General features: G+C 40.9%; 1 protein-coding gene across 2 annotated transcripts in view; it reads left to right on the forward strand.

Moving 5' to 3' along the window:
- The first annotated feature begins 6,018 nt into the window (after positions 1–6,018).
- The window catches only part of MTFR1 (mitochondrial fission regulator 1), a 67,220-nt gene continuing 49,637 nt past the window's right edge, over positions 6,019–23,601 (forward strand). Inside the window, exons 1-2 of one of the 2 annotated variants that reach the window (XM_030859653.2) lie at positions 6,019–6,135; positions 19,230–19,369. In XM_030859653.2, coding sequence (XP_030715513.2) covers positions 19,307–19,369 — 63 coding nt within the window. In that variant the 5' untranslated portion in view covers positions 6,019–6,135; positions 19,230–19,306. Of the gene's footprint in view, positions 6,228–19,229; positions 19,370–23,601 lie in introns of both variants that reach the window. The other variant, XM_060287606.1, reaches the window with a different exon arrangement.

Consider the following 23,601-nt stretch of genomic DNA (forward strand, 5'->3'; position numbering starts at 1 on the left):
ATATGGGCTTCAGTAGTTGTGGCTTGTGGGCTCTAGAGCGCAGGCTCTGTAGTTGTGGCACACGGGCTTAGTTGCTCTGCAGCATGTGGGATCTTCCCGGACCAGGGCTCGAACCCGTGTCCCCTGCATTGGCAGGTGGATTCTTAACCATTGCCCCACCAGGGAAGTCCTTGCAGGCGGACTCTTAACCACTGCGCCACCAGAGAAGTCCCCAGAATCACAGTTTTAAAAACAAAACCATTTAAAAACATAAATAAGAGCTCTGTGGGTCAGTGTCTATCCCAAAATCTGGTTTACAGAAGGAAATATCACAATCTCTGGAACGCAGTGACCTTTTGACCTATTTGGATATACATCTTTAAGGATTTACTGTACATCAGATCGCTTTGTACACTGATCTGAGAAAAATAGTTTCAAGGCTTAGAACTACCAAATTTATCCAATAGTACATGATTAAATCACAATAGCTTAACAAATTCTTCATTGGACACCGTGGTAAAACACATTCGTTTATACTGAGATTTACATGACTGAAGCAGATTTAAACATTATTCTCTCTTAACAATACCTGCCTTGAAGCCAATAGCCCTGAACTATTAGGCATTAACCAGCATCTTCTGACTGTCCCCTAATGTGAGATCATGTTGGCCCACCAGTTAGCTCTGACCAGTAGTCCTGCAGCTTCATCTCTCCTAGACACATCCAGCCTCCCTTTGTCTTAAAGTGTCCCTCACATGGGTACTTCACTGTCCTACCCAGTGGTCTTTTACCAGCTAGGTTTTCCTAGATTCTAACTCAGGACCTCTTGAGGCCCATTTCAGTGTGATATATTTTTTATAGACAGGCAATCAGAGCTGTCAAAAATCAGAGCTAGAGAAACGGTCTCGATTTCCAAGGAAAGTATTGTGTAAGGCTTGCAGCTTATTCAACCTGTCTCACCAAATACGGCTGTCCTTAAACCTAATATGAGAAACAGACTGATGGACATATTTGGACATTTGTCTGTCCCTTACTTTACTAATATCAGGGTCACAATCATATGAACTGACTGTTTGTCCTTCGTGGTTATTATTAATTGGGCCCTTGTGATAAGGCATGCATTGTCCTTAGTATTTTATAAATGTTACACAATCAGTCTTCAGGGCTACCCTTTGAGGGTGACTATTTTCCCCACTGTCAGGAGATTGAGGTCAGGAAATTGAGACCTACAGAGACTTACAGTTGGTAAGTGCAGAGGCGTATTTGAATATAGGTCTGTCGGACTTAGAAGCCCACAGTCTTTCTACAATAGAATTCTGCCTCACTATCAACCAAAATGAACAAGTGGGAATCTAACCTCTTGTTAAATCTCTGCGAGGAAACTGGCCCACAGCTGGCCTTGGTCACCTTTCTATTGCCTAATATACACTTAATAATGATAAATCTCTTTGCCTAAATAACAGCATTATAATCGTTTAATTTCCTGTTAGGAATTTGGAGGCATATAAAGGTCAAGGGACTTTTTCAAGCCTGTATGTTGAATAAGAGAGAACTCTGCTGTTTTTTTCTTCCCTATATAATAAATACTTCAACTAGCAGATGAAATTTCAGTTATTCTGGATTCTGCCAAGAAAGCTAAGCCATTAATTTGGGTAAAGAATTCCAGGATCAGAAACACTAAAAAGAAAAGTCTATTGTCTTCTAAAATCCCCAAATGGATTGCCCTGTAACCTTCTACATTTTAAGAATTAGCTATACAGAGCAACCACCTAAGTTTCTGGGAAGGAGCCTGGGTGTATGTATTTATTTTTTATTTTGTAATTTATTTAATTTTATTATACAACTTAACACATATTAAATATGCAAAAGTTATTGAAATACAGAAAAGAACACAGAAAAGTAAAACCATAATTCTACCACCCAGAGAGGAACACTATTGACATTTTGTTATATATATCCTTCCAAAGAGTTTTCTATGCATATTACAATATATTCATATTTGCTTTTTAAATCAATATGGAATCATATTTTATACATTTTTAATTAATCATGGCTCTCTATGGGTATAAGTATTTTTAAACAAATTCCAAAGTGAAATTTAAGAACCACTGATCTTATGGAGTCAGAAATTGTATTAGTTATCTATTGCTTCCTAACAAATTACTCCAAAACATAGCAACTTAACACAGTAATAATCATTTATTATCTCATAGTTTCTGTGCATGAAGAATCCATGTGTGGCTTAGCTGGATGTTTCTGGCTCAGGGTCTCTCTCAAAGCTGCAATCAAGGTGTCAGTGGGGCTGCAATCATTTCCAGGCTCAAGTGGGAGAGAATCTTTTTCCAAGTTCACTCATACGGCTGTTAGCAGGATTCAGTTTCTTATAGGCTGATGTACAGATGGTCAGAGGCCTCCCTCAGTTTTTTGCCATGTGGACCTCTCCATAGGACAGTTCACATCACGGTGGATGGCTTCTCAGAGTGAATGAAGGAGAGACTGGGAGAGAGCAAGCAAGATGGAAGCTACAATCTTTTTGTAACCTAATCTTGGAAGTGACGTCCCATCTTTCTTACTGTAGTCTATTCATTAGAAGGGAGTCACTAGGTCCAATCCACCCTAGAGGAGAGGAAATTACACAAGAGCATGAATACCAGGCAGAGATCTTTGGGGGCCATATTAGAGGCTGCCTATCACAGGGATATAAACAAAGAATTAAAAAACAAGGCAGCAATATATGTGCACCAGGAGAGGTTAGATTCAATGATATCCCAGGAGCAACTAGTACACCCAATATCTAGATTTTGATTTCTAAATACCATTCCAGGACTCCTTGAAGAAATGCAGAAATGGCTGACTCTAATGCTGGGGCAAGAAAAGTACAAGATCAGCCTGGAGCCTCTTGTAGTTCAAGAAAAAAGATGATGATCAAAAAGCAAAAAAGGGGCTTCCCTGGTGGCGTGGTTGGGAGTCTGCCTGCCGAGGCAGGGGGACGCGGGTTCATGCCCCGGTCCGGGAGGATCCCACATGCCGCGGAGCCGCTGGGCCCGTGAGCCGTGGCCGCTGGGCCTGCGCGTCCGGAGCCTGTGCTCCGCGACGGGGGAGGCCACGGCAGTGGGAGGCCCACGAACCACAAAAAAAAAAAAAGCAAAAAAGGAAGGACTTCCCTGGCGGTCCAGTGGTTAAGACTCCGTACTCCCAATGCAGGAGCAGTTCGATTCCTGGTTGGGGAACTAAGATCCCACATAACGCACAGCACAGCAATAAATAAGTAAGAAAAAATAAAATTTAAAAAAGCAAAAACGGCACATGAGCCAACCTAAGAGAGCTTCCAATGGTCAAGCTAGAACAATTTGAGCAAAAAAATAAAAATCATATATAGAATATAAAATGAAGTATAAAATAAATATACATGCATATTTATAAACAAATTATTGAATACAAATAAATAAATGGGGGTGGGGAGAGAGTGAATCTTCTTTACAGAAGAATTCCAAATAATTTGTATAGATATTCTACTCCAGGGGGTGAAGCTTAATCTCTTACTCTCCTTCAGAGTGGGCTGGATTTAGTGACTTGCTTCCAGAGAATAGGGAAAGAGGGGAAAAATGCCACTTTACAGTGGAGAAGCTAGCAAACACTACCATGGTCCAGGTGATTGGGGTTAACATCAGCAGTAATTAAGTCATCATGTACCCCTGATATGATGTGCTGAGAAGGGCATTCCACCCATATGGTATTTTTCCCAAAATTTATAATCCCAGTCTAATCATGAGAAAAAACATCTGACAAATTCAAATTGAGGAACACTATACAAAATACCTGACCAGACTCCTCAAGACTGTCGTGGTCACATCAAGGTTATGATAAACAAGGAAAGACTGAGACACTCTGACAGACCAGAGCAGTAGTCTAAAAAGACATGATGACTAAATGCAGTGTGGCACCTTGGATTGAATTCTGGAACAGAAAAAGGATTAGTAAAAACTGAGTTAAGTCTGGAATTTGTACCGGTGTTGGCTCCTTAGTTTTATAAATGTATTATGATAATGTAAGACGTTAGCATTAGGGGAAACTGGGTGAGGAGTACACAGGAACTTTTTGTACTCTTTGCAAACTTTTCTGTAAATCTAAAGTTATTCCAAAATAAAGTTTATTAGAAACAAAAAGTAAAGCATCCTACTTATAATTTTTTTTTTTTTTGCGGTACGCGGGCCTCTCACTGTTGTGGCCTCTCCCGTTGCGGAACACAGGCTCCGAACGCGCAGGCTCCGGACGCGCAGGCTCAGCGGCCATGGCTCACGGGCCCAGCCGCTCCGCGGCATGTGGGATCTTCCCGGACCGGGGCACGAACCCATGTCCCCTAGCATCAGCAGGTGGACTCTCAACCAATGCGCCACCAGGGAAGACCCCTACTTATAATTTTAAAAGTGTGATGACTGGAAGATTTTCCCCTAGGTTAGCTTCTGGCTGAGCTCATTTCAAACTCTCTTTCTCTTCCACCAGCTAAATACTTCTAGTGCTAGGTGCCACGGGACACATCCATTTGTGAGATGGAATAAAGCACGGCTAGGAGTATTCCTGGAAGCCATTCCAACACCAGGAGAGTCAGCAATAACTTAGGGAAGTGGCTCAAATTCATCTCAACTCTTTTTCCCTCACCCAGATTCCCCAAATGCCCACGGCCACTCCAGGGTACCTAGGATGAAGGGAAATGTGAAGGAAAGGAAATTGGAACGGAAAAAAGCCTTAACCAATCCCTGTTGAGGAGAGATTTAAGACATCTTCCTTTTAAAAAGAGTCGAAAGCTACATGTGATAAGGTGAACTCGGTGCTAGGGGCCCACCTTGGGTCTTGGAAAGACCTGTTGCAAGTCCTGGGGCCCGGGCAGAAGCTTCGTTAGCTTAGCAGAGCTCCACCCTGGGAAGATCTCAGGAGAAACAGGTGAACTTTGTCAGAAATGCCGCCATGCTTTGCTCCGCCCCTTTAGCTCAGAAGATGCTGCTCTTTCATCCCAGCCCAAGCATTAACTCTTTCCGGATGTGCTGAGAACCCGGGGCAGGCGTAGGCAGGTCTCCCAGGCCCCTCCATGTCTCCATTATAACATTTGGTTATATAAATTAAGTTTGTTGTTAGCCTGTAGGCTCACTGAGGGCGTGGTTCAATGCTTTTTAAAATCTTTGTACCGTCTTAGTGGGCCCCAACAAGCCCTTGTTGAGTAAATGAATTAATGCTCTTGCTGAAGGAGGGAAGCCCTCGCCAGGGAGAGACTGGGGGTCCCAGGATAAGAACATCGGCGCTCCGCTGTCTGCAGACTGACCTCTGGGATCAATTACAATGGGAGGGTAAGAGATGCAGCTAATCAAGCCAATCAGCAACAGCCTCTTGAAAGGCCATACAGAAATAGGTTTCTCATTCTACCTGTGAATCTTTTATCAGCACTACACACGTTACCATGCTTAATATATTGTTAGCTATAAGTGTAATAATCATTTTCATGACAGAATGATTTGCAATCCAGAGTGTCCTAGGATATTCAGCTATTAAAAACCATGTGTCCCAGCTATTAAACAGATGCTGGAACTGAAGACTCAGTAAAGTGAAATCGTCATCCATCAGGCACTTTGTACAACCCCACACCCTCACTCTCTCTAAAGACAAACACACCGGGGATACAAAGTCTGTAAAAGGCAGCAGAAGATAAGCCGGGTGAGCACCAAGTCCCTACAGCGCGGGATGAAAAAGCTCCACACTGGTTAGCTTAACAAGGGCTTAAGATTCACAGCTTCTTTCAAGGTAATGCGCACTTGCGGCTACACTCATCATGTGATTCTCCCTGCACGCCTAGAGCTTCAGGCTTACAAGGCACTTCCCAGGGCAGGGAAGTGAAAACGAAAAGCAAGGTGCACGAGCAAGCGCACGCCCCCAGCCGAGCCCCGCGCGTGCGCACACTGCGAAGGGCCGCTCCAGGCGCTTCCGGCGGTCCTCTAGCTTTCCGCTCCCGCTCTCAGTGCCCGCCTCAGGGCCGGAGGAAACCGCTGATTGGTCATCCTGGCCCGGGCTCGGGGCGGAGATCGGGTGATTGGCAGCAACGCCCCGGGTCAGCCAAGCTGGAAGCCGGAGTTGCTGCGAGGGGTGCGAGGCTGCCGCGCGGCTGAGGTAAAGTGGGGCTAGCGACTCTGGAAAGCGGTCGGCGTGGGGTCGAGGAGGCGCCCCCGGGCCAGACGGCGGTGGGAAACCCTGGTGACAGGGTAGGCGCTGAAGGAGCCGGGCTCGGGCTTGCGGGGAGGCCGGCGGGCTCCGCGGACCGGTTGGGTGTCTGCGCCGCTGCTGGAGGGAGGCGGAGAGGATCTGGGGCAGCCAGGGTGGCTGAGGACCCGGGTGGGGCTGGAGCTTAGGCGGAGCAGAGGGAATTTGGCCGACTTGCCCCGAAGGCTGGCACTCACCCACCCCGCCGCTGCGCCCCCCCGTCCCCGGGCTTCGGTCGGTCGTCCGGAGCCCGCAGTTGGCCCGCTGGCCGTCTGGAAGGCCCTTGGCTGCGGTTCCCGTGGGTGTTGCTCTTTCCCGGGACCGGCGGCCGGACTTGGCGGGCGCACCTCCCGGCCAGGCCTCGGGGATTCGGAGGGAGGAGCACGCCTACCGGGCGGCCGGGGAGATTCAACCAGCTTCCGCTGACCGGCGTTACCGTTGACTTTCCGCCGCTCAGGACTTTCCCAATGTTTTCCTGACCAGGACCAGGATTTGCATTAAGCCCCAAGGGGAAAAAACAAAAATCGACCTTTGGACATTTAAAAACACATTTTTTTATGGAAATCTGCAAACTCTACAGAGGTCGAGAGAATAGGGTAAAGAACTCGGTGTACCCATCACTCAATTTAACCAATTCAACAAGTATCATTAAATGGCCAGGCTTGCTCCCTCTCCCCGGGTTATTTTGAAGTGTATCCCAGACATATCTTTTCATCTTTTTTACATATTTCTCATGATCAGTAATCATACTTTTCCAGTCATTTACTTTCTAGAGAGGTTGAGTAAAGTGAGGCACACTTGAAGGCGTAGACAGCGTTAATTTAGTTTGCGCTGCAAGAATGTGGGCAGTTCTCTGACGGTGCAGTTTCATTACCTGGTGCTCAGCTTTTCAAAATCACTGAAAACAAAGGTTTTCAAATAATCTAGTTTTGTCTGTAGCTTTACTGCTTTTGAGTAGCATTATGTATTGATTATTTATTAAAATCTTTTGTATTGATAATTTATATTTACCGAGGTTTTGATATGTATGAAGCACTGTGAAATTGTTTCCACCTATTCATTTAACTTTTACAACAGCTGTGTGAAATAGGTATTATCCCATTTTACAGGTGAGGGGAAAAGAGGCTTAGAGAGGTTAAGCAATTTGCCTGCGATCACACTGATGTAAGGGGCAGGGGGCTGAAATTTAGGATGCTGACCCTGGTCACTGCAAAGTTCTTGCTCTTTTAACCACAATTGAATGTCCTAAGAATTGTGGAGTCAGTTAACTGCTGTGGGAAATTCTGTTGAGCTACAAATCCATAATGGGGGGAGAAAAAAAAAACCCTGGGTATTTATGCGTACAGTAGTAAGCTAGGTATTTTTGTTTCTTGGAAACAATAAAAGGTTAATACAATTGAATTTAAAGTTATGAGCAAAGTATATAAGTGTAGTTCAGTAAATAGAATTTAAAACATTTATTTTATAGAATATGTCCAGTTAAAGAGGAAGGGAAAAGGGAAAAAAAATATGTATCAATGAATAATCGCTACCTCTTTCGGCACTTAGCATATACTGGCAATGTATACTGGATACTTTAATCTGTATCCCTCATCTTTTCTATCTTATATTACTTCTTAGAGAGCATCTTCATCTTCATCCAAGTAGTTTTAGAGGAGTAAGGTCTAGAAAGAGACAGCTGGGCTTGTTCGGAGGACAGCAGAGAAGACCTGTTAAACTGGAGTTTAGGATTTCTACTGTAGGGGAGTAGTTCAAAAGTCTGGAAGTAAAGTTCGACTCACACATGGAGGAACTTGAATGCCAAGTTGAAGGAGTTTGAATTTGAGCAAAGAAGTGACATGATCAGTCTCATAAGAAGATAGTGAGCTGGCCCTGTCAAAAATGGCTTCACCTGAGATGTGAAGCAATTAGGGAATTAACCTGGTGGAAATAGAAGTTGGTAACTGGTGAATGTATGGATATAAGGAAAGGAGTGGAGAAAAAAAAATACTCTGAAGGAGAGGAAGAGGGACTTCGCTGGAGGTCCAGTGGTTTAGACTCTGCACTCCCAATGCAGGGTACAGGGGTTCCATCCCTGGTCGGGAACTAAGTTCGTACATGCCCAGTAGTGCAGACAAATTAAAAAAAAAGAGAGGGGAAGAGACAGCGTGGTACAGTGGTGCAGCAGGTTCTGAAGTGCTGATAAACTTCAGTTTCTACCCCTTTGTTTTCTTGGGCAGTCTTGGTGATGAGTGTTATTACTATATAGCTGCTTTTTGAAATGTTAACTACTCAGCTGTTTATCTGTTCTTTTATGTTTATTTACTGTTGATACAACTTACACAATTTAGATAAGCAACAAATAGTGATACTGTAATCTCACCATGTAATGATACAGAAGTGCATAAACATAAAGAAGAAAAGGTAGAGAATTCCCTCACCAGGCCTCAGACACAAGCAGTGTTAAGCTTTGGTATCTTTTCAAATCTTTTCTTTTGTGTACATGTGTACATAAAATATCTATTTCACCACTATTTCTATGCTTTGTTTTATTTTTTAAAAACAGAATCACATATGTGTTAGTCATTTAGATTTTTATCATGAAATCCTTTCATGTATAGCTTTTTGTTTTAATGGCCATAAACTTAGAATAAGTATGTTGAATTTAACTATTTCCTTATTGATGGACATTTAGTTTGCCTCTAGAGTTTCTCTTTTACAACTGATACTTCAGTAACTACCCTTACTAGCTTTTAAAAACTAAACATCTTTCTTGAAACTAACACAACATTGTAAATTAACTATACTTCAATTAAAAGAAATAAAAAGTATTGTTAAAATTTGAAAAAAGTGAACACCTTTACTTATGAAGGTATAATTTACTGAATTTTTCCATAAGGGAATTTTTTAATACACATGTAGGGGACAGTAATTATTACACAACTTATCAAAATCACGTTTATAGTGAATTTTCATCAGTTTGCTTGGCCCAAGGAAGCACTTTTAGTTAGTGAAAAATATTATTGACTTCCAAGTAGTGTGAGTATTTTTTTTCTACTGATGTCCAGGACCACTTAAGATATTTGAGCAGTCTTTTCGAAAGATTGTTTTAAAATTGATGCCAGGATGCTTAATTCATTTGCATGGGAATACTTAAAATAATACTTAAAGGAAATTCCTATCTCATTCACAGGAGGGTTATATGTCAGAGATCCTCACATGAAAATGGCACATCTTTAGTTCAAAAGGAAATATAAAGCTACCTCTAACTTCTTTTATAGCATACGGAGAGAAAGTTAACTTCTAAAAATGTTACAGAAAATGTCCTTTAGAAGTTTAGTTTCATATCTATAGCCCATTAACTTGAAAGAATTTTCATCAAGTTTTAATTAGGTTATGTTCTTAGGTTTCTTACCTAAACAGCTTTTTCTTTTGTTTTTGAGAGATGTAGTACAGGTCATGAGATTTATTCATTTGTGGACTGAAAAAAGTTAAACTTATTATATGTCAGACTCTGTGCTAGGTACTGGGAATGTAGCAGTGTACTTAATTAGTATGAATAGTATAGAATATTAATTCAGAATATTGCCAGTAAATTGTACCCATAGGTTGAGTACTATGTCATTGTTTTATAGTGTGGTAAGTGTTCTGACTTAAAGTCTCAGCCCAGACTGACTTGAAGTATAGCAGTGGTCACTAGACTTGAATTTCAAGTTTAATTTCCAGAAAGGGTAGGGCTTTGACAACTTTTTTTTTTTTTTTTTTTTTTTTTTTTGCGGTACGTGAGCGTCTCACTATTGTGACCTCTCCCGCTGTGGAGCAGAGGCTCCGGACGCGCAGGCTCAGTGGCCATGGCTCACGGGCCCAGCCGCGGCAGACCGGGGCACGAACCCGTGTCCCCTGCATCGGCAGGCGGACTCTCAACCACTGCGCCACCAGGGAAGCCCTGACAACTTTTTATTATAAGTGAGCATTAAAAAAAAAAAAATCAAAAGTAACATTCATCTACTGTCCCCACATCCTAAAAGAAAAAGCATTTTAATACTAAAAACGTAAGAAGGACATATTCTCAAAATAAAGGACAGTAACTTTTTTTTTAAACATCTTTATTGGGGTATAATTGCTTTACGATGGTGTGTTAGTTTCTGCTTTATAACAAAGTGAATCAGTTATACATATACATATGTTCCCATATCTCTTCCCTCTTGCGTCTCCCTCCCTCCCACCCTCCCTATCCTACCCCTCCAGGCGGTCACAAAGCACCGAGCTGATCTCCCTGTGCTATGTGGCTGCTTCCCAGGAGCTATCTACCTTATGTTTGGTAGTGTATATAAGTCCATGCCTCTCTCTCGCTTTGTCACAGCTCACCCTTCCCCCTCCCCATGTCCTCAAGTCCGTTCTCTAGTAGGTCTGTGTCTTCATTCCTGTCTTACCCTAGGTTCTTCATGACATTTTTTTCTTAAATTCCATAATATGTGTTAGCATACGGTATTTGTCTTTCTCTTTCTGACTTACTTCACTCTGTATGACAGACTCTAGGTCTATCCACCTCATTACAAATAGCTCAATTTCATTTCTTTTTATGGCTGAGTAATATTCCATTGTATATATGTGCCACATCTTCTTTATCCATTCATCCGATGATGGGCACTTAGATTGTTTCCATCTCTGGGCTATTGTAAATAGAGCTGCAATGAACATTTTGGTACATGGCTCTTTTTGAATTATGGTTTTCTCAGGGTATATGCCCAGTAGTGGGATTGCTGGGTCAAGGACAGTAACTTTAAATTGAATAAGTTTTTGTTTTTTACTTCATGGTCCTTATTTTTCTTTTGCATCATTGTTTGCAGCTAGAATGTAGACTGTCGTTTGGGATGAACTAATATGGCTTACCTGATCTCTTAGTTTTCTGAGAACGGGAAACCTTATTCCAATAATTTAGCCAACCAAATAACTAAGAATGTTCTGTTAATCTTTTTAGACTCCTCGGACCCCAGAATGAAATGGTCACACTCTTCTGTTACATTGTAAAGATAATTAAATGGCCATTTCCTTGAATAGTTCCACAAGACCTTATAAAAATAAGCCCCATGTACTGTTGTAGCTTTTAAAGTTTTTGGAATTTTAAGTTTAATGACAACTTTGGTATCACTGCTAACAGGTTTATTGTGAAACTCTTGCTAATAACTTTTTTATTATAAGTATCTCAAAAACATACACTGCGTTAGTTGAAACAATATTATGTTGTTTTATCTTTGATTTGATTGCTCTATACTTTAATTGGTCTACCTGCACACACATAGTTTCATAGTATTTGTGGCGGGAAAAGAAAGTCTGTTTTCACAGTTTATCTGTTTCTCCTTTACTCTTGGTTTTCTCTTCTACTGCCTTGCCAGCTACCCCACCATGCTACTTCTGCACGATATTTCTGTATGTCTGGTCTACGCTACAGTAGGCTCGACTATAAGCCTATACCGTCATCATATAATCCTAGAAGTTAAATTTTACAAACACACACACATATACATACATAAAGAACCTAGAAAACAAAGTGCAGCCTGATTCTTAGCTATCTTTTTTTTTTGCGGTACGCAGGCCTCTCACTGTTGTGGCCTCTCCTGTTGCGGAGCACAGGCTCCAGACGCGTAGGCTCAGAGGCCATGGCTCACGGGCCCAGCCGCTCTGCGGCATGTGGGATCCTCCCGGAGAGGGGCACGAACCCGTGTCCCCTGCATCGGCAGGCGGACTCTCAACCACTGCGCCACCAGGGATAGCTATCTTTTTTTAAAACCTGTTTTCTTGTGAAGTATAACACACACAAAGTGTAACACAGAAAGATGCACAGACATAAATATACAGCTCAATAAATGATCACAAAGCAAATATCCATGCAGAGACCACCCAGTTTAAGAAATAGAAAATTGTCTGCGCTCCAGAGAGCCCCTTTATACTCCCTTCCAACTCTTAGCCACCCCATCCAAAGGTAACCACCATTGTAACTTCTTACACTATAGGTCTGTTTTGCCTTTTATGATTTTCTTCATGCCTTTAAGATCTATAATGATGTCCCTTTTTTCATTCCTGATACTGGCAAAGTGCCTTTTCTCTCCTCAGTAAATCTCATTAGAGGTCAATTCTTTTTATTAGTCTTTTCAAAGAACCAACTCTTGGCCTGGTTATACTTCTCTGCCTTAATAGTTCTCTGATGCTTTCAAATAGATGATTTTAAAAATATTGTCCCCTAGTTTACTTGTCCTCAGTGGGAGGAGGGTTTGTCTGAAATTACCTAGTTCACCTATAAATAGAAGTAAAATTCCTCTTAAGATGTCTGTTTGAAATTGAGACAGTATAGAAAAGGCACTGGCTTGGGACTTAGATGCCTTTCATTTAATATTCACATATTAACTGAGCAACTGTTGTATCCTATATGTTGTGCTACATGCTGGGGTCACTGTGATGAATAAGATAGAGTCTTTGCACTTAACGGTGACTGAAGTGCCGTGGAGGAGGTAAGCAGTTTAGGTACATTGTTTTAATACACTCTTTAATAATGTAATTTTAATTTTAATTTGAAATGTAATACATAATTTAATAATGTAAGAGAATACATACAGGAGGGCCCTAATCCTGGTTGATCAGGAAAACCCTCTTTATGACCAAATCATAAAGGACCTACTTTGGTATTGAGAATGGATAGAAAGGGATAGCAAAATCAGGGGAGGGGGTGGTGCAAATAGTGTAGTTAATAGATTTTTACAATAGTATAGACTTAGAAGAGCAGTAAGGGCAATGGAAATGGAATCTGATATATTTAAGAGGCAAAATAGAACTTGATTGTAGAAAATGAAAGAGAAAGAAGGAATAACTGACTAGGTGTGCCATTTTCTGAGGTAGGGAACATATAAGCAACAGATTTAGGAGGAAAGTTGAGGAGTTCAGTTTCAGATTTCTTTGGTTTAAAAGAAGATGGGAGAAACCAGAAGGTAGCATGTGATTGAATTTAACAGGGCCGAGGAAAGAGAATCCATGCAATACAGGATGGAGCTGATGTAATGAGACCTGTGGGTTGGGGGCGGGGGGGGGGGTATAATCCTGAGCACTTAGTTGGAAGGAGGGACAAGAGAGAATGGGGGACAGACTTAGAGGGACAGAATAGGTGTGGATGCAGAGATGCTGTGTGTATGGCATGTGGTGTGGCAGGATGTTGAGGGATTTTCTGTCAGAAGACTTCTCTATTATTTAAAGTAGTAAGCTTGGTCATCTAATGAGAAATGATGGAGCAAGGGTTAGAGAGATTTGGGTAGCATGGAGAATGCTTGAAATAGCTGCTCTGGAGAATGGAAGAGTGGGAAGAGCAGAAACTAAGATTTTCCTGAACGCTAGGCAGCAGTGAAGGCCCAGTTGAGACCAGAGGTAGTACATTTGTAGCAACATCAAAATGTGAGATATAGTCTTTTTTCTACAGCCCAATTGTAGGAAGTGTAGGCTTGTGGACTCATCAGGTTCTGGCTTGTAAAATAAACAAAACAGTAGAAAAAGGAGTTGAAAATACTAACAAAGCAGTGGTTCAAGTGATTTGGGGCTTCATGAGGTAGATGAAAGTGAAAGTGGGAAGGGATTGGTTAGGTTGACGGAAAGTGCAGGGGAGGAGACTGAAGGTCTCAGTATGGTCCAAGGAATGTCTGAGTGAAAGCTGCAAGGTGACATTTGGTTTTTGTAACTTCGATATTTTTTTTCTTTTTTTTTGGCTGCGCCAGGTCTTAGTTGTGGCATGTGGGCTTCTTAGTTGTGGCATGTGGGCTTCTTAGTTGTGGCGGCATGTGGACTCTCAGTTGCAGCATGCATACGGGATCTAGTTCCCCTACCCGGGATCGGACCCGGGATCAAACCCAGGCCCCCTGCATTGGGAGCGTGGAGTCTTACCCAGTTGACCACCAGGGAAGTCCCTAGATTTTGTTTTTAAATGCAAATTAAAACATGTATTTTTGTAGCATTGTGTAAACAGTACAAACCATACAAAGAAAAATTTACTTCTACCCACTCTGGCCAGTTTTAATAGTTTGATGTATATCTTTTCATAAATGAAAAGGTTGAAGATTTTTTTTTTTGTTTTACAGAAATGAAATCATACTTAGTATATTTCCCTTCCTGTAACATATATATACCATCAAGTCATTACATAGACTGTAACTCACTTTTAGTAGATGCATAAAGTTTGTAATATGCATATACAGTAATTTATTTAACAGGTGTTTTATTGGTGAACATTTAAAGTTGATCCTAGTTTTGTGAGTAGAAAAAGCACTGCAGAAAATACCTTTATACATATTCTTTATGTATAATGCTTTTATTTCTGCAAAAGAAATTCCTGAAAGTTGCATAACTTGGTCAAAGGCTCTGTGTGTTTTTAAAACTTGTATTTGAAGCATAACTTACATTAAGAAAAGTATCTTGGTAAGCTTTCACAGAGTAAACACGTGCAAGTATCTGCGTATGTCAAGAAATAGAACACTGCCAGCACCCTCAGAAATCCCTCTCGGGCCTCCTGCCAGTCACGACCTCTGCCTCCAACAATTCAAAACAAGACAAAAAAGACAAAGTTTAAATTAAAAAAAAAATTCATAATCTCTGATGAGATTGCTTTCACTTTTACCTGTTTTAGATCTTTATGTAAGTAGACTCAAACAGTGCTCTGTTGGATGCATCATCTCTGTGAATATTATAATCACCTAGCACCAGCAAGAATATTTGTTTATTGGTGTACTAGTGCCAATGAGGCCAAAGTACAGAATTCCATTTAGGAAAGGACTTGGAGTAGAGAAGAAGACTCGGTTGAAGTCATAGCTGAGCGATAGGGAATGATTCAAGTGTCCTTAAGTCAACCCTCATGAGGGACAGAGGGTGGTAAAGCAGTGCTTCCTAAGGAGAGCTTTTTTTTTTTTTTTAAGTGAAGGTATAATTTACATACAGCAAAATTCACTCCTTTTGGCAGACATTTCTTTGAACACAGAGTCATGTAACCACCACCACAATCGAGATATAAACTACTTCCATTTTTCCAAAACCTCCCTTGTGCATTGCTGTAGTTAATAACCCTGGTGACCACTGCTCTGTTTTGTTGTCACTTTAGTTTTGCCTTTGAGGGAGGGTTTTTCAAAGAGCTTAGAGCAGTAATTGATTGGAAAGAGCCTTGATATAAAGTAGGAGAGAATAAGCAAGCACAGGACCCTTTGAGAAGGCTTGGAAGCAGCATTCTAGAGGGACAGCCAAATTTCAGTTCAGCGAGGGAGGGGATGCTTACCTTCAAACAGGGTTCCAGAGAGCACAGTGGAGAAGTTTGGAGGAAAGGGTAACTGTAGGCGGCCACCGACTATGTGACCTCTCCTCTGTGTTTACTGTTTATCAGTAACAAGAACCATTCCCCTTATTGAAATTTCCCTTTTTTTTTTTTTTTTTTTTTTTGGTGACAACACCTCTCTCATTTTTCTATTACCTCTGATCATTTTTTTCCCAGTGACTCTTGTTTTCTCTGCTTGATGCGCAAGTATTTCTTGAGGCTTCTATTCGGGCTTCATTTCTTACTCTGAGTATGAGTTAGCCCATTCACTCTTAGGTTGCATCTCCTTTTTCTAAGCCAGTGCTTCCTAATCTTTATCTCTGGCACAGACTCTTTGCTGGCAAGAATTTTTTTTTTTTTTCTGGCAAGAATAATTTTTAAAAATAGTTAAAAAAAAACGCAAAACTATCTGCTTAAAAAACGAGGGAAAGGGACTTCCCTGGCGGTTCACTGGTTAAGACTTCGCCTTCCAATGCAGGGGATGCGGTTTCCATCCCTGCTTGGGGAGCTAAGATCCCACATGCCTCAAGGCCAAAACACCAAAACATAGAACAGAAGCGGTATTGTAACAAATTCATTAAAGACTTTAAAACTGGTCCACATCAAAAGAAATCTTAAAAAAAAAAAAAAAAGCGAGCGAAAGACACTTCTTAATGGAAGGTATCAAGATGCCCCCAAAACCTGTGGAAAAGCTACTAAAATTGCTAAAATTAGAAAGACTGACAATACCAAGTATTGACCGTTGACAATACCAAGGATTATAGAACAACTAGAGCTCTTGTATATACCTGCTTGCGGGAGTGTAATTGGTACAACCACTTCAGAAAAATGTTAGTTTCTACAGATTTTTCAAAGATTTAGCTTTATCTCTATCTCTGTATAATCTGATGATCTAGCAGTTTTACTTCTGGGTATAGACTCAAGAGAAATTAGTTCTTTTTTCGTTTTTGACTGTGCCACACAGCATGTGGGATCTTAGTTCCCAGACCAGGGATGGAACCCACGCCCCCTGCAGTGGAAGCGTGGAGTCTTAACCACTGGACCGCCGGGGAAGTCCCAAGAGAAATTAGTTCTTCTTTTTAAAATTAATTAATTAATTAATTTTTGGCTGTGTTGGGTCTGCGTTGCTATGCATGGACTTTCTCTAATTGTGGCGAGCGGGGGCTACTCTTCGTTGCATTGCGTGGGCTTCTCATCGTGGTGGCTTCTCTTGTTGTGGAGCACAGGCTCTAGGAGTGCGGGCTTCAGTAGTTGTGGCTTGTTGGCTCAGTAGTTGTGGTGCACGGGCTTAGTTACTCCACTTGTGGGATCTTCCTGGACCAGGGCTCGAACCTGTGTCCCCTGCATTGGCAGGTGGATTCTTAACCAGTGCACCACCAGGGAAGTCCGAGAAATTAGTTCTTATGTGTACCTTGCTATGTTATGTGCACGAATTGTTTCAGCAACTTTATTTATAGTAGCTAAAAAATGGAAACAACCCAAATGTTCATGAACACTAATTTGGGTGATACAACACTGTAAATCAACTGTACACCAATAAAGTAAAACAAAAAACAACCAAAAAAAGCCCCCAGTAAACTGGGCAAGTAAATTGTGGCATAGTACCACAACAAAATACTGAACATCAGTGAAAAAGAACTGTGATTCACAAATTATGTGGATAAATGTCACAGACAATGTTGAGTGACAGAAGTCAGACACAGAAGAGTACATGCAGCCTGCGAAAGTGATAGGCTGTAAAAGTTAGAGTAGTAGTTAGATAGGTGAGGCATGGATATCGACTGGGTAGAGGCCCAAGGGAGCTCTTGGGGTTCTTCAGATGTTTCACATCTTGATCTGGATGGAGGTTCCACAGGTTTATACAATTCATTAAGCTGGACATACTTAAAATTTGTGCACTTGCCTGTGTAAGTTATATCTCAGTTTTTTAAAAAAGTGATGGGTTTAGGGCTTCCCTGGTGGCGCAGTGGTTGAGAGTCCGCCTGCCGATGCAGGGGACACGGGTTCGTGCCCTGGTCCGGGAAGATCCCACATGCCGCGGAGCGGCTGGGCCCGTGAGCCATGGCCGCTGAGCCTGCGCGTCCGGAGCCTCTGCTCCGCAATGGGAGAGGCCACAACAGTGAGAGACCTGCGTACCGCAAAAAAAAAAAAAAAAAAGTGATAGGTTTTCCAATTACATAAAACCATCCTTTTTCTCTGACCAGTTTTTTGTCAGTCATCTCCAGCTTATTTTTGGCCCTTTGCACTTTTTATTACCGTTACCTCTCAGAATATTCATTCTTACAGGCAATTATAGATGTTGGTAATATTTAAATATATGTCTCACCAAAGTTCTAGCCCCGGCCATTTCTTAGTTATCAATAAATTATATGTTCCTGTCAGCGCTTAGAACTCTTTCATTGCATACTTTGATCTGTCCTTAGGGCTGGGCTCTTTCTAGTTCATGTTTCACCCAGCGTCTGGTGTATTTGTGACAACTTTATCCCCACCCCGCCCCAATTCTTTGTAATTCTTTATCAAGTTCTCCTCAAAGTGTAGACCACAAACGTTATTTCTGGTCCACAAAGGGGTAAGCCTATATCAGAATGTAAATCAAGTATATCACTAAGTACAAGGGTCTGCAACCCCTGAGCCGCGGACCGGTACTGGTCCACGGCCTGTTAGGAACCGGGCCGCACGACAGGAGGCGAGCGAGCGGAGCCTCATCTGCTTCTCCCCGTCACTCGCATTACCGCCTGGACCATCGCCCCGCCCCGTCCGTGGAAAAACTGTCTTCCACGAAACCGGTCCCTGGTGCCAGAAAGGTTGGGGACCGCTGACTAAGTACTGCTTTTTTTTTTTTTTTTTAAAGGCTTCCTTGACAAGGAAGCAGCACATTGATTTATAGTCTGGTGTAAACTTGTCGTGTTGGAGACCAACACTTCAGGTAAACTGGTTTATGCCACGTGAGCTCATAATTCTATCAGATATACAATATATTGATGGGGAGGTAAAGAGGGTGAGTGGCAGGGGTTATAGTGCCAGTGAGTGTGGTTTTTTGTTATTTTTGACCTTCTGGCCTCTGAATTCCTGTTTTATGTTTCCGGAATTCCTTTATGATATTGGTGAGAACCAGAATCGGCTTGTAACTGTAGCCAGGTAGGTTCGTCCAAGCAAATGCCGCCAGTATGGACAGCAACTCAGGAGCCAGTGGGACAGGAAAGTGGGAACTGGTAGATTCTGTTCTGTCAGGGGTGGCAGTAACAGTTGCAGTGGTGTCTTCCAAGACCAGTTCTGCGGCAGTTTTGGATGTCTTTCCTGGCTGTGTAGCCTATAAGTTTCTTCTAAGATTGTTGTCTACTGGGTGTCTTTCCATAAATATATTTTCTACTTATGTCAGCCACAGTAGGTTTTTGTTGCTTCCAAGGTAGAACCCTGACTGGAAAAGAAATACTTAAAAAAATTTAAAAAATTGTACCATTAGTTTATTTAAAGGTGATCACAAGTAAATTTTTTTTCTTTTTTTTTTTAATTTGTTTTATTTATTTTGGCTGTGTCGGGTCTTAGTTGAAAATTTTTTTCCTTAAGTAAACTTATACACACAAAGGTTTAAGATGTAGACTAAACTTACTTTGTGAGATGTGTTGTAGACAATAAAGATTCTAAATAATAATTATTTCACTTTAGTATTTACATTTTAACATTTCAGTGTGCTTTATGGACCATGTGCTACTATGTATGCCTGAAGTACTTGAAATGCAAATTTGGAGAGACTTTGCCATCTAAATGCTTGGCTGGATTAAACGCCTAATTAGGATGGTTTTTCAACAGGTTGGAAGCATGCAGTCGGTGAGTGCTTGAAATTCTTTTTTAAAATCCAGACATTGAGAATTTTTTCTGAGAAAAATGAATCTTATGTATGGCCAACTTATGTAGTATTTAATTTGCTTACTATTTAAATCATGGAAGTGAATCTTTACCCAGTATCCTAAGTAAGGGATGGGTTGGTTACATCGAAAACTTAACCAATATTCATGTGACTGGTAAAAGCAATGCATTTGTTATTAGTGAGGAAAAGGCTTAAATGTATATAGAAATCATGGAATAAAATGTTTGACTAATGCTTGACAACTCTGAATGTTGTAGAACTGTTAATATTGAATGCTCTTATAATGTGGTTTATCACACAGCTGTTTAAAAGGTAAGTCATGTCTCCTAAAATATAACAACTGTAGATACAAAGGAAAAAATTAGTGTAATATTGTTATTCTGTGCCAAAGATGTTCGGATCTTGACATTTTTAAAAGTATTTTCTACTAATACATAATTTTTTTTTCAGATCCAGTGTAAAGTTATTAGAGCAATACTTGTGCCAAGCATATTTTGTGGAATATTTGTTTCTCATTTTCACATTCAGTGTCATTGGTGACATGGAATTACATTGTATTCATTAAAGATATAGGCAGGTTACATAATTTGAATATGGGTATACTTTTTAATGCACTACTTTTACTTTTTTGTTTTTATTTTGTGTCTCTTTGAATCTTGCTAAGAGAAGGTTGAACGTTTTGTTGCCCCAGTCCCACAAAGTTCCATCTATTTTCTTTGGAGATAAAAAGCAAAGAACCAAATAACATTTACCCCGCCCCCCCTCCCGCTTTTTTTTTAAAGATTTTTTTTTTTTTTTTTTTTTTGCGGTACGTGGGCCTCTCACTGTTGTGGCCTCTCCCGTTGTGGAGCACAGGCTCCGGACGCGTAGGCTCAGCGGCTATGGCTCACGGGCCCAGCCGCTCCGTGGCATGTGGGATCCTCCTGGACCGGGGCGTGAACCCATGTCCCCTGCATCGGCAGGTGGACTCTCAACCACTGCGCCACCAGGGAAGCCCCTAAAGATTCTTTTTGATGTGGATCATTTTTAAAGTCTTTATTGAATTTGTTACAATACTGCTTCTATTTTATGTTTTGGTTTTTTGGCCGCGAGGCATGTGGGATCTTATCTCCCCGACAGGGGATTGAACCCGCACCCCTTGCATTGGAAGACAAAGTCTTAACCACTGGATTGCCAGAGAAGTCCCTACCCTTTTTTATATTTACATAATTTTGAGTATTATCTTTCGAATAAACAATAGGAAAATGGTTTGTAAAGTTAATACTTTCATCTTTTTCAGTTACATCTTCTCATGTTTTGAACTTCACTTAATGCAGTATACCACCTTTCTCAATTGTTACTTACCATCATTTGGCTGCATAGGGTAGGTTAACATTTCAGTACTGACAGCAAAAGAATTTCTTTTCAGAAAGTTAGGAAGCTTTTGTTGCTAATGATTCCCCAAAAGTGAAACTTTACAGCTTATGATTCGTATTTATTTGCAATTTTAGTAAGAAGTGTAGTTGAGTGGAAAGATTGTAGGTCTTGGATTCAAACAAACCTGGGTATGAAATTTATCTCTGCCAGTTACTTTCTTCATCTACAAATTACAGGTAGGAAGAACTACTCCTGCACAATGAACCTGTGGATTTACACGGCAGTGTATGTAAAAGACCTATCACAGTGGCCTGTATGTAGTGTAGGTACATTCAATGACGGTTAATTTCCTACTGTTTTGCTCTGTCATCCCCCTGCCCCCGCCCCAAGTCAGGCAATGTGACCAGTGCTGATTGAGGCCAAAGTGCAGAATTTTGTTTCAGGAATAGATAACACACTTTATTTAGCTTAGTTTACTTATTTAGCTTTGTTCATTTTGAGCTGTAACATGGGTGCCTTTCATCAAAGAATGGACCAGGTAAGAGAGCATTAACTTGCTCCCAGTATTAAAATCACAACTGATTTCTACCAATAGATGGAAAGATCATTTTTTTATGTAACATATAATCATCACCTTTAATCAGTTAACTGAAAATCTATATAAAAATAAATCTTCTCCTAACATTAAACAATTTGACCCTTTGGAGTTATTTTCTATCTTAGTTTCTGGGATCTTTTAGCTTGCTGCTGAAGAGTAATCTGAATATAAAAAAAAACTTTTTAGTTCCATCTTTCAATGATAAATACATATTTCTCACTGCTTTGATATATAAATGAACTTGGTACTATATTTGAATGTATTCAAGAGCAGAAAATGTCTTCATTCTTTGCATATTTTATCTGCTTTAAAAAGAAAGTGCAGGTTTTGAGATCTGCGTTTTGTTTTTGCCATTAGGCCCAGCTGGTGATGATTAGCTCTTTGTATTTTACCGTACACATCAGCACCATCATAATAGCTATCACTGATCGGCTTACTATGCCCAGTCTTTTACATGTATTTTGTGTGTTCACTAGGACAACACTTTTTTTTTTTAACAGATGAGGAACCTGAGGTTCAGAGTGTTTAACTGACTTGTGCAAAGTTATCTGACTAATAAGTGGCAGAGCTGTAATATGAACCCAATTTTGATTCCAAAATCTTCTTTTTAGTGTACTTTGCTACCTCTTATAATAGAAGGGGAAGAAGACAGTATTTATTAAAGTCGTGTTATACTTAAATACCTTAACTCAGTTTTTTTAAAAAAATTATTTATTTTACTTATTTTGGGCTGCGTTTGGTCTTCATTGCTGCGCATGGGCCTTCTCTAGTTGCAGCGAGCGGGGGCTACTCTTCGTTGTAGTGCACGGGCCTCTCGTTGCGGTGGCCTCTCGTTGCGGAGCACGGGCTCTAGGCGCGTGGACCTCAGTAGTTGTGGCATGTGGGCTCAGCAGTTGTGGCTTGCAGACTCCAGAGCTCAGGCTCAGTAGTTGTGGTGCACGGGCTTAGTTGCTCTGAGGCATGTGGGATCCTCCTGGACCAGGGCTCGAACCCGCGTCCCCTGCATTGGCAGGCGGACTCCTAACCACTGCACCACCAGGGAAGCCCCTCCCTTAACTCATTTAAGGCTCATAGGCTTATGAGGTAGATACTGTTCCCGTTTTATAGATGAGGAAAGGGAAACATAGAGGGATCAATAATTTGCCAGCTTTATACAGACAATAAATGGTAGAGCCTACTTTTAAAACCAGGCCTATATGCTGCCGTGGTCTCTATGTTTTCTCTTCACTGCATTCCATTTGGCCTCAACATTTGTTTGAATTTAAAACTATATACAGTTGACCCTTGAATAGTGTGGGTTTCCACTGCTTGCATCCACTTAGATGCAGATTTTTTTCCGTAGTAAGTACTGTAGTACATGATACATGGTTGGTTGAATCCGCAGATGTGAAACCCTGGATACAGGAGGGCCAACTGTAAAGTTATATGTGGATTTTGTTGGGAAAGTGGGGGCAGTGTTTGGTGTCCCTAACCTGAGCATTGTTCAGGGGTCAGCTGTATTCACATTTGTCCAAACTTTCTCCTCATTCTATTATTACTATATTTATGCCCTTAAGTAAAAATGGTTTTAAACTAGAGAAAGCAAGCTATGAAACTAATGTGATTCTGGTTCATCTCAGTATTTTATGTTGAAAAGTTACAGCAAATATCTAATTTGTATTAGGAATATATTTCCAGTAATACTTAAGAATTGCAACCTTGTTTTCCTCTTCTGTTTTGGAGGAAGAATGTGAATGTGGCTAGGAGTTTAGATAAGGAAGAAGAGAACTGACGGAAGGGTTGTCTTCAGTTGGGGATTTCAAAATTGTTATAGAATTTCATCTTCCTATCTCCACCCCCTTCTCCCCAACACATACTTTTTATTTTCCTCTGGTTCCCTTGGAATTAAGAATTTATACTTTGTTGGGTCCTAGACTCCCTAAAAATTTGATTAATGGTATGGACCTTCTTCCTAGAAAAATGTTGTATATGTACATAATTTTGTGTATAATTTCAGGGATATGCGAAATTATATATCAGAATAAGAACCTTGGGTTAATATTACATAGTTTTTTTGAGAAAAATACATTTGATTAGAATTAAGTTTATATTTTTTCTTGCTAAATGGTGACTCTCAGATAGAAATATAGATTTAACTAGTCTCTAAGAAATGAATCACCACCGTATAAAGCTTGAGTGCAGTCATCATGGTGAGACAGATGACATTTTCAGATTCCAGCCTCACATTTCAGCACTTCG

Source organism: Globicephala melas, chromosome 17 (genome assembly GCF_963455315.2).
Source record: "Globicephala melas chromosome 17, mGloMel1.2, whole genome shotgun sequence".
Classification (NCBI taxonomy): Eukaryota; Metazoa; Chordata; class Mammalia; order Artiodactyla; family Delphinidae; genus Globicephala; species Globicephala melas.